The sequence below is a fragment of the Bubalus bubalis genome, chromosome 1 (genome assembly GCF_019923935.1).
Source record: "Bubalus bubalis isolate 160015118507 breed Murrah chromosome 1, NDDB_SH_1, whole genome shotgun sequence".
NCBI lineage: Eukaryota > Metazoa > Chordata > Mammalia > Artiodactyla > Bovidae > Bubalus > Bubalus bubalis.
In genome coordinates, this window is record NC_059157.1 from 171,054,932 (window position 1) to 171,072,950 (window position 18,019).

Genomic DNA, 18,019 nt, shown 5'->3' on the forward strand with positions numbered 1-18,019 from the left:
ATGGTGGATGGATGGATGGATAGATCGGTAGATTGATCTTGTTATTATAGTGTTACTACGGTGGAGATCATTGTAGCTGGACTGAATGTTTTATTAGGCTATAATTTAAATATTCTAAGAGCTAATAAGTATTTCAAATTCTCTATATGATGCAGGCACTTAATAGTATTCATTTTATCCCTATTAATAAACTACATCTTTCTGAAATTGACAGTGAATTGTTAGGCTCTGTTTCAGATTTCTTTTCCTCTCTTATTTTCCCAGACCTGTTTTCACATGTGGCGGCATTCTTACCGGAGAGTCTGGATTTATTGGCAGCGAAGGTTTTCCTGGAGTGTACCCTCCCAATAGCAAATGTACCTGGAAAATCACAGTAAGCAGTTGTTAAAAGATTATTCTCGAAAAATGAATACTGAAAACTGGAAGAGCTGCTGCTTTTTTCTTCTGGTGACAGAATTTGGGTTGGGGGTAAATGTCTGAAATAGTGAAATGTTGGCTTTGCCTCAACTATTTGGGAGATTTTTAATAGAACTGATGGTGTCCTGCATTAACAATTAGAAAGGGCTCGAGATAATGCTTGGAGGGATAAATTCTTAAAGCAGATGTGTTTTCTGAAAACCCAGTTGGACTCAGCTGAATTTCATGGGTTCAGAATGAAGGCTATTTTCAAGCAAAGGCCCCTTGTAAAGACTTTTAGGAGCTATTTATTGCTTGTGCCTTTCATAAATGTCTCCCAGTGGTGGATAGAAAATCAAAGGTAGTACTCACCTCTGACTACTTTATATCCATTGGAGGGCGGTTAGGCAAAAGAAAAAGAAAAAAAAAAACATCCTATTAATGTCTCTGACTTAAAACCACCCTAAAGGGACTTCCCTCGTGGTCTAGTGGCTAAGACTCTGAGCTTCCAATGCAGAGGGCAAGGGTTTGAGCCCTGGTGGGGCAAGTTCCACATACTTCAACTAGAAGTTAGCATGCTGCAGCTAAAAAGGATCCCACAACACAAGATCCTGCATGCTGCAGCTGAGACCTGGTATAGACAAATAAATAAATATTAAAAAAATTAAATGATTGTTCTCAGAACTGCATTTGGGGGCAATGGATATTTTTTAAAAACCACCATTAAAGGCAATCTAAAAATAGAGAATAATAATAACTTAGTGGGGAAAAGGGCTTCCCTTATGGCTCAGCTGGTAAAGAATGTGCCTGCAATGTGGGAAACCAGGGTTCGATCCCGGGGTTGGGAAGATTCCCTGGAGAAGGGAACGGCTACCCACTCCAGTATTCTGGCATGAATAATTCTGTAGTCCATGGGGTCGAAAAAAGTCAGACAGGACTGAACAACTTTTACTTTCACTTTCCGGGGGGGGAAATGCCTAAATGTCAAACAAAAACTAACAGAATGCCCAGGCTGGTTAGTAATAGCATAGATTAAGTTAAGTCAAGATAAGAAGTCAGATTTAAAGACAGCTAGCTTAAAAAAGAGAAGGCGATGGCACCCCACTCCAGTACTCTTGCCTAGAAAATCCCATGGACGGAGGAGCCTGGTGGGCTGCAGTCCATGGGGTTGCTAAGAGTCGGGCACGACTGAGCGACTTCACTTTCACTTTTCACTTTCATGCATGGGAGAAGGAAATGGCAACCCACTCCAGTGTTCTTGCCTGGAGAATCCCAGGGACAGGGGAGCTTGGTGGGCTGCCGTCTATGGGGTCACACAGAGTTGGACATGACTGAAGCGACTTAGCAGCAGCAGCTTAAAAAAAATAAGTCTGGATTTAGTCAACTAGACCAAGTCATCTTTCCAGTCAGCACAGTAGTGACTGTTATCTTCTGTATTTTTTCATTTTAGGGAAGTTGTTTAATAATTGAACATATTAGTTCACTAAAAGCTTCATTCAATGTCAGCCATGAATTATGATTTTTTTAAGTAGATACCTCTTGTTGAGCACTGTGTGCCAGAAGTTAACAGGCATAATTTTACCGAATCTTTGAAATCACTGTGAGAAAGTACTATTATTCCCATATTATAGATGAGGAAACTGAGTTTCCTCAGAGCAGGGGTATAAATGTTCCCAGAGCAGGGGTATAAATGTTCATGCTCAGTTGCTTCAGTTGTGTCCGACTCAATTGTAGCCCTGCCAGGCTCCTCTGTCCATGGGGATTCTCCAGCAAGAATACTGGAGTCAATTGCCATGCCCTCCTCCAGGGGTCTTCCTGACCGAGTGATGAAGCTCGGGTCTCTTGCATTGCAGGTAGATTCTTTACTGCTGAACCACCAGGGAATCCCCTCGAAATATTGATATTAGCATAAATGTGAAATAAGGCTCTGAAATAAACATGTAACTTGGTTTTCATGTTATAGTTGTGTTTCAGTTGTAAGTAAATGGCTATGAGTTAAAAATGATCCAAGGAAATTAGGGACTGAGAGGCATCTTGTGCCTGACAAGTAGACTCCATGGTTAGCCCAGTGTTTTGGGTGTTAGGGGCATTGTTAGTGTTGGCGGGACAGAGGAGGGTGTCCAGTGAAAGTTCTCCTTGACAAACTAGAGTGCTCTAGAGAGCCCTGACTACCCCATTCTTATGTATGGGGGAGGGAAGTATTAATGGATGCTGCATATGGATACAATGCAAAGGTGAGGTAGGTGGGCTCACATTTCTTCACTCATAAGCTGTGTGATGGATTTATCTTCTTTAAACCTCAGGATTGTTGTAAAGACAACATGAGATGGTACATATAAAGCTCTTGGGCTGAGTGCCTGGGATATAATAAGTGCTCACTAAATATTAGCCAACACTGTTACCCTTTGTTGCTGGTATTGACTCATCTTTCCTTCTGACCCACAGGCAATGTGGCAGATCACTGCCACCCACTTAGTATATTGGCTTAGCTGGGCTTGGCATCAGCTTAAAGCAGCTCATCTTTGATGGAACAATCAATGTTGTCACGTACCTTTAGGAAATTTTTGTACTTCAGTTCTCCTATAATCTTCTTGGGGAGATTCTATGTGAGTTAGGACTAGGTCAGCTCCCAGTTAAAGGGATCCAAAGTAACAGTAGCTCAACCAGAAGCTTGGGTTTCCCTGGTGGCTCAGTGGTAAAGAATCTGCCTGTCAATGCAGGAGACGCAGGTTCGATCCTTTGGTTGGGAAGATCCCCTGGAGAAGGGAATGGCAACCCACACCAGTATTCTTGTCTGGGAAATCCGGTGGACAGAGGAGCCTGGCGTGCTACAGTCCATGGGGTTGCAAAGAGTCGGACACAACTTAGCAATTAGAGCAACAACAAAACCAGAAGCTTGGTTCTCTCTTACGTGAAGGGATCTGGAGGTAGACAATCCAGAATTGGTGTGGCTGCTTCAAATCATTAGTAACTCAGTATCCATTCAGATGTGTGCTCAAGTTCCAGCCATCAGGTAGGTACATGGTCTAGCCAGCAAAAAGGAAGAGAAGAAGGGTACAGATCCTCCCTTTAAGGACATTGTGCAGAATTTCGTGCACCTCGCTGTTCACATCACATTTGCCGGTTACTAATTACATGGCCCTTACTAGCTTCAAGGAAGCCCTGAAATGAAGGCTTCTTGTCAGGAATCTGTGTGCTCCGCTAAAATCCAGAAGTCTTCTTTTGAATAAACATCTTCTATCACCTGTGGAAAGAAGGGAAAACAAGCAGACGACAGGCAGTCTCTGTGACATATTTATTTGTGGTTTGCCTAGGCTGCCCGAACTAATGTTCAAAAGTTGAGTAACAAATGCCAGCCTTTTTAGAAAAAAAATATATTTTTAGAAAGCATAGGTAATGTACAAGAAAGGACGGCACAATTTGTTTTTCTAGTGAAAAGCTTTATAGTTTTCACTCTTAGCTGGTTGATTCTATTTCAAGCAGCTGCCTCTTGTATGTTTGCATGTGAATAGGACCAAGAGCTTCCAGAGGAGCCCAGCACATTCTCCTGGTTATAATTGTACCCTCAGCAGAATGTTCACAAAAGCTGTGGATGCTCTCAAGGTTATAGTTTGACGGTATCTTCTTTTCTTCATATTTCACAAGGAAAAGAACTGCATCATTGGTAAAAATCTTTACAGTTCTTTCTAATGGTCCTCTGGTGTGTCAGAGTAGCTAAAAGAAACTCCCTAGCTTCTGTGTGGGAGAAGGCAATGACAACCCACTCCAGTACTCTTGCCTGGAAAATCCCATAGAGGGAGGAGCCTGGTAGGCTGCAGTTCATGGGGTCGCTAAGAGTCGGACATAACTGAGCGACTTCACTTTCACTTTTCACTCTCATGCATTGGAGAAGGAAATGGTAACCCACTCCAGTGTTCTTGCCTGGAGAATCCCAGGGATGGGGGAGCCTGGTGGGCTGGTGTCTATGGGGTCACACAGAGTCGGACACAAATGAAACTACTTAGCAGCTTCTGTGTGTCCCTGGGTTGATAATAGAAAGAGAACTATGGTTGGGCTACAGTTTGTAGAAGCTTGTAGCCCTAAGGTCTATTATTCATTCAACAAATGTGTTCGGTCTTGGATACCACTGGAGTTATGGTGAACAAGCTCCTTGCCCTCATGCAGCTAGCATCCTAGTTTGGAGAGATGAGGGAATTAATGTTTAAACAAACAAGTAAATAAGAAAATATTTAAATATTTCTTATTTAAATACGTAAATAAGTAATGATGAGTGAATTATAAAAATAAAGTGGCTACTACTTCACACCCATTAGGATGGCTATTATAAAAAATAGAAAATAACAAGTGTTGACAAAGAAGCGGAGACATTGGAACCCTTGTGCATTGCTGGTAGGAATGTAAAATTATGCAGCTGCTGTGGAAAACAATGGGACACTTTCTCAAGAAATTAAGCATAGAATTATCATATTACCCAGAAATTCCACATCAGGGTGTATACCGAAAAGAAGTGAAAGCTGGAATTTGAACAGATATTTATATGTCCATGTTCTTGGCCACGTTATTCACAATAGCCAAAAGGTAGAAGCAACCCAGGTATCTATCTACAGATGAATGGACAAACAAAATGCGGTATACAGAGGAATATTATTCAGCTCTAACTATTAAAGAAATTCTGACACCTGCTACAACATGGATAAACCTTGAAGACATTATGCTAAGTGAAATAAGCCAGTCACAAAAGGACAAATATTGTATGATTCTTTTAACATGGGGGCACCAAGAGTAGTCAGAATCAGAGAAAGGAAGTAGAATGGTAGTCTTCTCAGGCTGGGGAGTAGAGGAAAGGAGTTAGTATTTAATGGATATAGAGGTTCAGTTGGGAGGGATGAGAAGGTTCTGGAGTTGCGTGTTGGTGATGGGCGCACCACAATGTGAGTGCACTTAATGCTACTGACCTATACACTTACAATAATGGCGGAAATGGGTGCATTTTATGTTATGTATATTTTACCAAGATCAAAAATATTTTCAAAATAAAATAAGGGAATTTCCTCGTGGCTCAGTGGTTAGGATGCTGTACTTCCATTGCCGAGGATGCAGGTTCAGTCCCTGGTCAGGGAAATAAGATTCTGCAAGCTGCATGGCACAGTCAAAAGAAAAGAATAATTAAAATAAAACAGAGCAGTGGAGTATTAGATAATAATTGTATAATTCATTTACATGAAATATTCAGAAAAGGCAAATCCGTAGAGACAGAGTATTATCGATTAGTGCTTGCCTGTGGCAGGGGACAGGTAGGTATGGGGATTAACAGTTAATGGTCACGAGGGATCTCAAGAAGGTGGAAATAGTCTAAAATTGACCTATGGTGGTGGCTGTACAACTTGGTATTTTCACTAAAAGTGCACTTAAAATGGGTGAGTTTTATAATATGTTAATATTCCTCAGGAAATTTGTGAAACAACTAAACAGACATAATTTAGCGGTGGAATAGCAGGAGCAATGAATGAGGTGATCAGGAAAGGCCACTCTGAGGAGGTGACATTTGAACTGAGGCCTGAGTGATAAGGAGCCAGCCATGTGAAGGTCTGGGGAAGAGCATTTTAGGCAGAAGAAACAGCAAGCATCGGAACAAAGGCCCTGAGATTCAAAGAAGCTTGACTTGTCTGAAGAACAGCCAGGAGATCAGTGTGGCTGGGAACAGAATGAGCAAAGGGGATGATCAGAGAAGAAGTCAAAAAGGTGAGCAGGGCCTTGCAGGCCATGGTGAAGAGGTTGAATTTTTTGAGTAGGAAGCTACCAGGGAATCTTGCAGAGGAGTCAAATGATCTGATTTTTTTTTTTTAAGATTTTTTTCTTTGATGTGGACCATTTTTAAAGTCTTTATTAAATTTGTTATAATATCATTTCTGTTTTATGTTTTGGTCTTTTATCCTTCAGGTATGTGGGATCTCAGCTCCCTAACCAGGGATTGAACTCGCACACCTGAATTGGAAGGCAAAATCTTAATTAACCCCTGGACTGTCAGGGAAGTCCAGAGATGATTTGATTTGAAAAGATGATTCTGGCTGCTGTGTGGAAGACGAGTTGTAGGGAGCTAAGAGTAAAAGCCAGGAGACCATTTAGGAAGCTCTGTGGTCTCCAGGAGCGAGAAGGTGGTAGAATGGACAGGGTAGTTACCAAGGAGATAAAGAAATATGGAGCCTTCTGCCTAAAGCAGTTGTCTTAGAGGTTCTGAATGCAGCAAGGGTGGAGTGGTACCAGCCAAGAGGCCCGATCCTCCAGGCTCTCTCTGGACCCTTCCTTGTCACCTGCTCCAGATAGGGCTGTGTTCTGGTATAGCCTCAAACAAGGCAGTTTATTAAAAGCTTTCGGAAAGCCAGTGGATCCAGTCTACCTTCCAGCTCCTGCAGTCAGTAAACTGAGGAGTTCCCACTGGTGACTCAGTATCATAGAGACCCCTCAAGATGGAAGAGTCTCAGAGTAGCCCTCAAACTCAAGTTCCCATAGCTAGAAATATCCCACCTCTCACCCTCATCTGCCTCCCAGTCCATTCTTCTAGACTGGAGATGTGTCCCAGCAGGGTGGCTTTCACCATCAAATCCTTGTCCTCAAACTGTGTCTTATCACTGGGGGGTTGGGGAAGTCTGATGTTAATGTCTGTATACTTTGAGAAAGGTGAAGGCTAGTTAGTGGTCACAAGCAAACTTTCTAGCCATTTGTATTGGACTTTCTGATATGGAAGTTCAATTTGCAGAGTGGAAATTTAGATTTGTCCTTAAATTATAGTACTTAAAAGAATTCATTGCTATTCTGTGGACAACTGCACTGTCTAAATGTACAATCAACATTGGCTATTTAAATTTAAACTTAATTAAATTTAAGTTACACATTTTAAATCCAGTTCTTTGGAACTTCTCTGGTGGTCCAGTGGCTAAGACTCTGCACTCCCAATGCAGGGGATCCAGGTTCGATACCTGGTCAGGGAACTAGGTCCCAGATGCCAGAACAAAAGATCCTGCATGCCACAACTAAGACCCAGCATGGCCAAAAAAAGCTTTTAAAAAATCCAGTTCCTCGGTCATATTTCAAATGCTCAGTGGCCACATGTAGATGGCAGTCACCGTATTAGACAGTATTTAATATGAATATGTCCATCATCACAAAAAGTTCTTTTGGACGGTGCTGTTGTAGATAACGTTCAAGGTTTTGTTTTTTTTTTTAATTGGAATGTAGTTCCTTTACAACATTGTGTTCATTTCTGCTGTATAGCAAGTGAATGAGCTATATCCCCACCCTCTTAGACCTCCCTTCCAACCCCCCCGCACCGACTTCCCACCCTTCTAGGTCATCACAGAGCACTGAGCTATGCTCCCTGCTCTGCACAGAAGCTTCCTGCTAGATACCTGTGTTACGCGTGGTAGTGTATACATGTCAGTGCTACTCTCAGTTTTTCCCACTGTCTCCCTCCCTTGCTGTGTCCACATGACCATTATCTAAGTGTGCGTCTGCATTCCTGCCCTGCAGACAGGTTGATCCATACTGTTTTTCTAGATTTCATATATATGCAGTATGACCCTCATAACTCAAAAAGACACATGTGCTCTAATGTTCACTGCAGCACTATTTACAATATCCAGGACATGGAAGCAACCTAGATGTCCATTGATGAATGGATAAAGAAGATGTAGTGTGTGTGTGTATATATATATATATATATACACACACACACAGGAATATTACTGAGCCTTAAAAAGGAAAGAAATTGAGTCAGTCGTAGTGGTGCGGATAAACCTAGAGCCTGTCGTATGCAGTGAGGTTAGTATTCAGTTCAGTTCAGTCGCTCAGTCGTGTCCGACTCTTTGCGACTCCATGAACCGCAGCACGCCAGGCCTCCCTGTCCATCACCAACCCGCGGAGTCCACCCAAACCCATGTCCATTGAGTCAGTGATGCCATCCAACCATCTTATTCTCTGTCATCCCCTTCTCCCCCTGCCCTCAATCTTTCCCAGCATCAGGGTCTTTTCAAATGAGTCAGCTCTTCCCATCAGGTGGCCAAAGGATTGGAGATTCAGCTTCAACATCAGTCCTTCCAATGAACCCTCAGGATTGATCTCCTTTAGGATGGACTGGTTGGATCTCCTTGCAGTCCAAGGGACTCTCAAGAGTCTTCTCCAACACCACAGTTCAAAAGCATCAATACTTCAGCGATCAGCTTTCTTTATAGTCCAACTCTCACATCCATACATGACCATTGGAAAAACCATAGCCTGACTAGACGAAACTTTGTTGACAAAGTAATGTCTCTGCTTTTCAATATGCTATCTAGGTTTGTCGTAACTTTCCTTCCAAGGAGTAAGCGTCTTTTGATTTCATGGCTGCAATCACCATCTGCAGTGATTTTGGAGCCCAGAAAAATAAAGTCTGACACTGTTTCCACTGTTTCTACATCTATTTGCCATGAAGTGATGGGACTGGATGCCATGATCTTAGTTTTCTGAATGTTGAGCTTTAAGGCAACTTTTTCACTCTCCTCTTTCACTTTCACCAAGAGGTGATGTCATCTGTAGGTGGTGTCATCTGCATATCTGAGGTTATTGATATTTCTCCTGGCAATCTTGATTCCACCTTGTGCTTCATCCAGCCCAGCATTTCTCATGATGTACTCTGTGTATAAGTTAAATAAGCAGGGTGACAATATACAGCCTTGACGAACTCCTTTTCCTATTTGGAACCAGTCTGTTGTTCCATGTCCAGTTCTAACTGTTGCCTCCTGACCTGCATACAGGTTTCTCAAGAGGCAGGTCAGGTGCTCTGGGATTCCCATTCCTTTCAGAATTTTCCACAGTTTATTGTGATCCACACAGTCAAAGGCTTTGGCATAGTCAATAAAGCAGAAATAGATGTTTTTCTGGAACTCTCTTGCTTTTTCCATGATCCAGCGGATGTTGGCAATTTGGTGCCTCTGCCTTTTCTAAAACCAGCTTGAACATCTGGAAGTTTACGGTTCATGTATTGCTGAAGCCTAGCTTGGAGAATTTTAAGCATCACTTTACTAGCGTGTGAGATGAGTTGGTATTAGGTTTTACTAATTAATTTTGCTGACTGTGTTCTAAAAAATGTTCAAATCAATTTTCCTGAGTGTGTTCTAAAAAAGAGATCAAATAAGAGAATTTGAGGATTAAGAAATTTTAAAATATTTTGTTATCAGTGATGGGGTTAAGGGTTTCTTAGTTTCCTTTATGAGTTGATGTTCCCTACTGTGACCTAGGGAGTGTCTGCATAACATACTAAGCCTGCATACATAGGGGTGGTCAGGAGTTAAGTATGATTTGACAGCTGAAGGATGTCTAATTTTTAGAAACTGGTGGCTGGTCTTCTAAACAGGCTTGGAAGGACATGACTGGGTTGAGGCAAAAGTCATCCAAAGTGATTGAAGGATAAGAACTGTTAATAGTAACTGCACCTGTATCAAACCTGGCAACACGAAGGGAAGCTCCACTTACTGACATGTCACCACCTGGACCTCTCTGTTACAGTGGTCCTTGTGCTGGGCACATATGCCCAGAGGGCCAGGACTGTGCTGGAGACCGTCCTGCCAGAGATCCCCCCCGCCCAAAAGTCAGGAAGAGTGGACCATTGTCAACAAGAGCACAGCCAGTGGGATATGGCTTACTGCTACATTGGCAAGGCACGTGTACGAAGAGCCCCCTAGGCATGGTTCTAGGTGCTGGAGACACACAGATGAATACGTGGGAGATGTGAGCACGGCGGGCTGGGCAGCTTGGGATGACGTGTTTCCCAGGCTCTGAGTGGGAAGGGAGGTAAAGCCCAATAGGCACCTTGACTTCTTGATTCCAGAGGCACAAAGATCACCATTCTATTAATGGTTTCCTGATAAATTCATTGCTAACTTGCCACATCACCAATGCTTCTAAACCTTGACGGTCTCATCCATAACTTGTTCATTATTCAGTCTCACAGTAGAACTAGAAATTCATAGTGATGATTTGAAACAATTTTTTAAAATAAGAAGACCATACATAGGTAGCAAAATAACACCTTGCGAAAGCAATTCTCTTCAGAGTCTGACTTGGGCTGCATGTGGCATGGCCAGCTAAGTGGAACCAGCTGAACCTTTGTTTATAGCCGCTATGCAAATTAGAGGAAACTTGAAGCCTAGAACCTTCTGGGAACTCTCCTCTACTAGGTATGTAGAAATCTTTCTTTTAAATTGGTTCCTGACGTTAAAACTAAGTATTCCATCTGAATTGCTGTTATTATCTAAATAAATAGCAGTTGGTATGCAGATGTCAGTGAAAATTATTTTGTCCTTACATTTAAAAGTGGGCATCATTAACAAAACAGTTTTTAAAAATGAGATAATTCATGTATGTGGTCCTATTGTTATAAATCATCATTGAAATTGCAAAGTATTTATTTATGATTTATATCTCTTCATTTCCAATTTTTTTTAAAGGCACTGAAATTAGAGAGCAGATTATTGAAGGTTTCAGTTATTATTTTTGGCAGAAATCTGGCTTGGGAAAAAAACCAGCTAACATTTGAGCAGTTTAAAATTTGGTACTGGAGGTTCCTTTAACTCTGAAGTAAGTAATGTGGGCCGATCAGAAAGTCACAGACCTATGCCAGAAATGGGAGAATTACAGCAATGAATAGAGTCAGTCCCATTTAAGCTGAAAGTATGTGGCAAAATTTTCCTTGTTTAGCTGATTCATACAGAAGAAAAAAGGCATCGTCATATGTAGATCTTCAGGTTCCCCAAGTAATATACGTACTGTCAATTTGATAACTACCTTTTTTCTGTTCAACAGCAATTAAATATACTAGTTATTATGTAGGTCACAGATCTAAAATAATAACATGTAGTTATTTCATCTGCATCCTATTCTGTGATGTCAATGGATACATGTTATGTCCATTTCACAAATGGTGAAACTGAGGTCTAACGCATTTCTATCTTTACAAATATCCCTGAAAATGGCATGAAAAGACTAGCACATTTCTAACTTGGTGATACAAATGCACACTTATGCCCTTCTATAACAAATAAACAAACATTCATTCAATGCTTGTTGAGCATCTACTATGTACTGAGCATTGGGTGGGGTCCTGGGAGTAAAAGGGGAAGACCTAGTTTCTATCCTTAGGGAGTTTATAATCTGGTAGGGAGTAGTTAGGGTTCCCTGGTGGCTCAGTGATAAAGAATCCACCTGCCAAAGCAGGAGACCCGGGTTCGATCCCTGGGTTGGGAAGATCTGGGGAAGGAAATGGCAACCCACTCCACTATTCTTGCCTGGGAGATCCCATGGACAGAGGAGCCTGGTGCACTGCAGTCCATGGAATTGCCAAACATGAGTCAAACATGACTTAGCAACTAAACAACAACAGAAAATAGTTGGGAAAATCAAGGACTTCCGTGATGCTCCACTGGTCCACTTGCCAATGCAGGGGACACCAGTTCAGTCCTTGATCCGGGAAGATCCCACATGCTGCAGGGCAACTAAGTCCATGCACAACAGCTGAGCCCGAGCCCTAGAGCCTGTGAACTGCAACGATTGAAGCCCATGAGCCCTAGAACCGGTGCTTCACAATAAGAGAAGTCACCACAATGAGTAGCCCCTGCTTGCTGCAGCTAGAGAAAGCCTTCATGCAGCAACAAAAACCCAGTGCAGCCAAAAATAAATAAATGGATAAAATTTTTTAGAAATAAACACCTTAAAATAGAAAATCAATAGCAATTCTGTTGTGTAAATAATTATGCTGCTCACTGTAAGTATAGTTTTAAATATTGATAATGTGGAATAAGGCTTATGAGATTTTAAAAATTATTGAAGGTTTTAGATGATTTAAATGAAAATAGTTCTTACCTCATGCAAAGAGTAAAAGATGCCATGACTCATTTTACCTCTGTGCTGCTCTGAGACTTGAGAAATTGTTATATGCCCTTTGTTTGACAGCACAGGGCTATGTCACAACACATGCCTTCATATTTCTAAGTATGCCTAACAAACAATGATGTATAGGCATTCCCGAACCATGGGGGGATTTTGTTACTAATGTGTGTTAAAGTCATCATACGGAATACATCCTCCAAAATCCTGATTAAATTTAAATGGCATTCACATTTAGTTTAAAGAAATGATAGACTGAAATTTTGATTGGGATGTACATCATCCCCATAACCTTCATATGGCTTCATGAAAATAAAGCAGGGGTGGGACATGGAATTTCATGGAAATTGATACATATAGTGATTATTTATTAAGATTAGCACTAGGTATATAATTTGAGAAAACAAATAGGGAATTTAGACAGGAACTCAACATTTAAGTCCCTTAATTATACTGAAGGCTATAGCAAAGAGTTCTAAAATTACTGTAATTATTATTTGCCTGGCATAACCACAGCAGGACAGATAGGGGAATGGAATTTTGGCCTTCAACAAATATTTCCTGGCTTTAAACTACATGTAGGATTTAGAGTTAAATAGAGATTTAAATTCCAGTCTTAACTGTGGGGTTTGTCTTAATGTACATATACATTGGTTGGACTAGGCTTCATTATTTCAGCTGCCTGAGTAGTAATTTAACCCAGTGCTTGACTTAATATTATTTATATCTAAGTCCTTAGTAAAAATGAGTACAGTTAACAGAAATGTCTCATACCCAAACTTGATTGTATGAACAAGAGCGCCATAGCTGCTTGTTGTTTGTTTCTTAATTAGGAGAGTGTCATTCAGAAACTTTGTGATTCTTACAACCCTTGTGTGTGTGTGTGTGTGTGTGCGCGCGCGCGCACGCTCAGTTGCTCAGTTGTGTCTGACTCAGTCGTGTCTTAGACTGTAATCTGCCAGGCTCCTCTGTCCATAAGATTTCCCAGGGAAGAATAGTGGAGTGGGTTGCCATGGCCTTCTCCAGGGGATCTTCCCAACCCAGGGATTGAACCTGCATCTCCTGCATTGCAGACGAATTCTTTACCCACTGAGACATTGGGGAAGCCCCCTTATGACCCTTAAATTGTCCCAGTGAGGTTTCAGTTGATAAAACGCTGAAAGAATTAAAACGTTTCCCTTGCTGCCTTCCATCCTTGTGAGAAGGAGGGAGGAATATAGATCCTAAATAAATAAGCCAAGTAGATGACGTTTTCCCACTGGGGTCTCAGTCCAATTTTTCTGAATGTGTTTATTTTGCTGTTTGCTTTTAAGGGCTTCTGTTGCTTGTTTTTGTTTTGTTTTTCTTTGCTGTCTCACATGGAAATCAAATATGTTTTTGTTGATTGACAACATGATGTTTTATTAATGTGCTTATTTGTACTGCCTGTATTTTTAGTGCTCGGTGAAGGCAGATGCCTTAGAAAGGGCTTAATGAATAGAGAAGGAAATGAGAGACCATGAAAATGAACTCCTCTTTGGGTATTTTTTCTAAAAAAGATTCTCTTTAATAATATATTAATGACAAAAAGTCATTTTTCTGAAATATTGCTATAAAAGAGCACAAATATTACAATCTAAAACTCTCTATTAAAAAGCTGTCTAATAAAGCAAGGGGTAAAACACCCAGAAGTGATTTTAAGTATTTTATTATTAAAAAGACTGGTGGAGTTACTTTCCCAGAGTTCCCTTTCTCAGAGTTCAATTTATGATATGGAATTATAGGCAAATTTGAATTGTTCCAAGAATTTTGTGGATTCCTTGCTGTTGGAATGGGTTGCCATGGAGTGGTATTTCTCCTGGAGTGGGTTTCCATGTCCTCCTCCAAGGGATCTTCCAGACCCAGGGATGGAACCTGAGTCTCCTGCATTGCAGGCAGATTCTTTACTGACTGAGCCACCAGGGAAGCCCTTGAACTTACACACCCACCCCTTATAATTTAGCAACTTTATCAACAGTGGCAATGGCACTTTGGGGGTATTCTTGAATTTCTTACTCTAGGAACTTGGGAGAATAGAAGGGTTTTCTTCAGTTACATTATTTCTTAGATCATAAACGTTAATGTGGCAGGTCTCTGCAAAACCAGTATGCTGCTGCTGCTTCTAAGTTGCTTCACTTGTGTCTGACTCTGTGCGACTGCAGAGACGTCAGCCCACCAGGCTCCCCCGTCCCTGGGATTCTCCAGGCTAGAACACTGGAATGGGTTGCCATTCCCTTCTCCAAAGCATGAAAGTGAAAAGTGAAAGTGAAGTCGTTCAGTCGTGTCCGACTCGTAGTGACCCCATGGACTGCAGCCTTCCAGGCTCCTCTGTCCATGGGATTTTCCAAGCAAGAATACTGGAGTGGGGTGCCATTGCCTTCTGCGGGAAAACCAGTATAAATATCTGAAAATAAATGGAACACCCATAGAAATGTGGGGAGTTGCAGTTAAAGCAGGACAAGTCCTGCCCCTAAGTGTCACCTCTCTTTTACCACCTCTCCAACACACTGCTGAGCATGACACATAATAAAATAGTGTTTGCCAAAGTGCGGAGGGAGAGGGAGATCTTTTAGTCACAGATGGGCTGTTCCATGGACCAGGCTGAGAAGAAGCACAGGGAAGCCAATGGAGATTGGATTGCTGTTTACTGCTCCCAGAAAGGAGTTGATATTGTTACTGACAAGGGTTCTTGGCCCTTCTTAATCAATGGAGACTGATAAGAAGCCAGACAAGAAATTCAGGCAAGGCTTCATTGGGGCCCCTGCAGCAGCAGAGGGGAGTGGAAACAAGTAACACGCTCCCTTGCTCATTCCCTGAAGAGGGGTGAGCTGGTTCCTCATATGGGGTGAGGGTAGGGGTGTGTCCTGGGGTTGGGTCAGAGGCGTGGCTGAAGTGGTTGGCCCACCCCTGAGGTGGTGTTGAGTGCAGGGGTCATTCACAGTACCCTGTTTTTGCTCCTGGCTCTTCAGAAGTGGCAGTTGGGTATTTGGTCTCTTTGTATCTTGTTGTCCAGAATTTGCCCCAGCTGCACATGTGCATGGCTCAACTGCATATGCGCACGGTTATTTTTAGTCCCTTAAAATTTCTTTATATTTTGTTGATGGAGGAGATGTTTTTCCAGGTACAGGCACTGCAGCAAAAAGTCTGAAGTCTCAGCCTGTCTCAGTGGGGGTGTGATGGAGGTCTGACCTAGACTTCCTAAAAGCCTGGGCTATGACTGATCTTCTGTGAATAAATCATACTTCATGACAATTTAAAGTACCTACCAGAGATCAGGTGCTGGGTTGGGCACAGAGACTGTAATGATTGGAAAACCATGTCCCAGAACAGAGCTTGGAATAATAAGGAAGAGTCAGTAGTCTGGGAGATGTCCGGGAAATGAATCATGGTAGCACATTGTGCCCGGGTTCATGGTGGGACTTTGTGAGTATGGCATTATCCAGTAACTAGAAAAAAGGGCACTGGCAAGTCATGCTGAAATATCGTTCAGCCATTTGCTAGGAATGTGATGCAGTTTCCAGAACTTTCCAAAGTTGGTTATCATGGCCAGACCTGCCTCATAAGGGTAGTGTGAGGATTGAAGGAGGTAGTAGATGAAAGGCCCTTGGCACAGCGCTTGATGCAAGAAAGTACTCAATAAATGTGTTTTTTTTTTCAACCTCTCTTCCAGGGTTGTAATAAGGCATAAAAGTGTGGTGTTTGTGTAGAATTTGTCTGCAAGCCAATGCATTTCAAACTGGATGGTAATCCCTTTGGGGCATGGCTAGCTCACACTGGAAATATCCATTCCTACTTACTATGTCCTTTCTTCACTTAAAATATGGTCTTTCATAAGACTTTGTCAACAGAAGCGCTTCCAAACCTTCCCTGGTTCTCCTCAAGCCATGGGCCCTCAACCAACCATCCCCATCCCACACCACCTGAGAATGCCCTTTAACTTTTTTTTTAATTACTTTATTTTTTAATTGAAGGATAATTGCTTTACAGAATTTTGTTGTTTTCTGTCAAACCTCAGCATGAATCCTCCATCAGATCAAATCAGATTAGTCGTTCAGTCGTGTCTGACTCTTTGCGACCCCATGAATCGCAGCACACCAGGCCTCCCTGTCCATCACCAACTCCCGGAGTTCACTCAGACTCACGTCCATCGAGTCAGTGATGCCATCCAGCCATCTCATCCTCTGTCGTCCCCTTCTCCTCCTGCCCCCAATCCCTCCCAGCATCAGTCTTTTCCAATGAGTCAACTCTTCGCATGAGGTGGCCAAAGGACTGGAGTTTCAGCTTTTGCATCATTCCTTCCAAAGAAATCCCAGGGCTGATCTCCTTCAGAATGGACTGGTTGGATCTCCTTGCAGTCCAAGGGACTCTCAAGAGTCTTCTCCAACACCACAGTTCAAAAGCAGTAATTCTTCAGCACTCAGTTTTCTTCACAGTCCAACTCTCACATCCATACATGACCACAGGAAAATCCATAGCCTTGACTAGACGAACCTTTGTTGGCAAAGTAATGTCTCTGCTTTTGAATATGCTATCTAGGTTGGTCATAACTTTCCTTCCAAGGAGTAAGCGTCTTTTAATTTCATCCTCCATAGATATACATATATCCCCTCCCTCTTGAACCTCCCTCCCATCTCCCTCCCCATCCCACCCCTCTAGGTTGATGCGGAGCCGCTGTTTGAGTTTCCTGAGCCATAGAGCAAATTCCCACTGACTATCTATTTTACATATGGTAATGTAGGTTTCCGTGTTACTCTTTCCGTACATCTCACTGTCTCCACCCCTCTCCCCAATGTCCATAAGTCTGTTTTCTATGTCTGTTTCTCCATTGCTGCCCTGCAAATAAATTCATCAGTACCATCTTTCTAGATTCCATATATATGCGTTAGTGTATGATATTTATCTTTCTCTTTCTGACTTACTTCACTCTATATAGTAGGCTCTAGGGTCTTCCACCTCATTAGAACTGACTCAAATGTATCCCTTTTATGGCTGAGTAATATTCCATTGGTTATGTACCAAAACTTCTTTATCCATCTGTCAATGGACATTAGGTTGCTTCCATGTTCTAGCTATTGTAAATAGTGCTGCAGTGAACATTGGGGTACATGTGTCTTTTTCATTTTTGGTTTCCTCAGGGTACATGCCTGGGAGTGGGATTTCTGGGTCATATGGTGGTTTTATTCCTTGTTTTTAAAGGAATCTCCATACCGTCTTCCATATGAAAATGCCCTTTAAGTTTTAAAACTAAGATATTAGAGGCAGAGAAGTAATTGCCAGCTAAAAATTAGAAATAATTTTTTGTCTTTAGAGATGGAGATTTTAATTCACTTTTGGAGCCTCAAACCATCAGAATAGTCCCCATTATTACAAATTAAGTAATGAATTTATTCATTATTCCTAATAGAGACACTTCCATGAGTATAGTTTCTGGAGCCAGACTGCCTGGGTTCCAACACCAGCTCTACAGTTGTGGTGGAGAATCCCCAACGATGACCTTTAAATGGCCTCACCTTCCGGTGTTCACGCCTTCTCCTAGCCTCTCCAAACGTTGCATCTTGATTGACCTGATGAAAAAATAGAATGAGGCAAAAGTGACACTACATGACTTCTGGAGTTAGGGCATAAGAAACCTTAAAGCTTTTGTCTTAGTCTCTTAAAACATGAACTCTGGGGAAAGCTAGCTGCCATG

The 18,019-nt window shown here is 41.9% G+C and overlaps 1 protein-coding gene and 1 non-coding gene across 2 annotated transcripts in view; both read left to right on the forward strand.

Moving 5' to 3' along the window:
* Positions 1-18,019, forward strand: part of PCOLCE2 (procollagen C-endopeptidase enhancer 2) — a 92,428-nt gene that overhangs the window by 1,097 nt on the left and 73,312 nt on the right. The window contains exon 2 of the mRNA XM_006078003.4: positions 265-373. Within this exon, the coding sequence (XP_006078065.1) occupies positions 265-373 (109 nt within the window). The remainder of the gene's footprint in view (positions 1-264; positions 374-18,019) is intronic.
* Positions 7,313-7,385, forward strand: TRNAG-CCC. The gene has a single exon. It is a non-coding gene; the product is annotated as a tRNA-Gly (tRNA).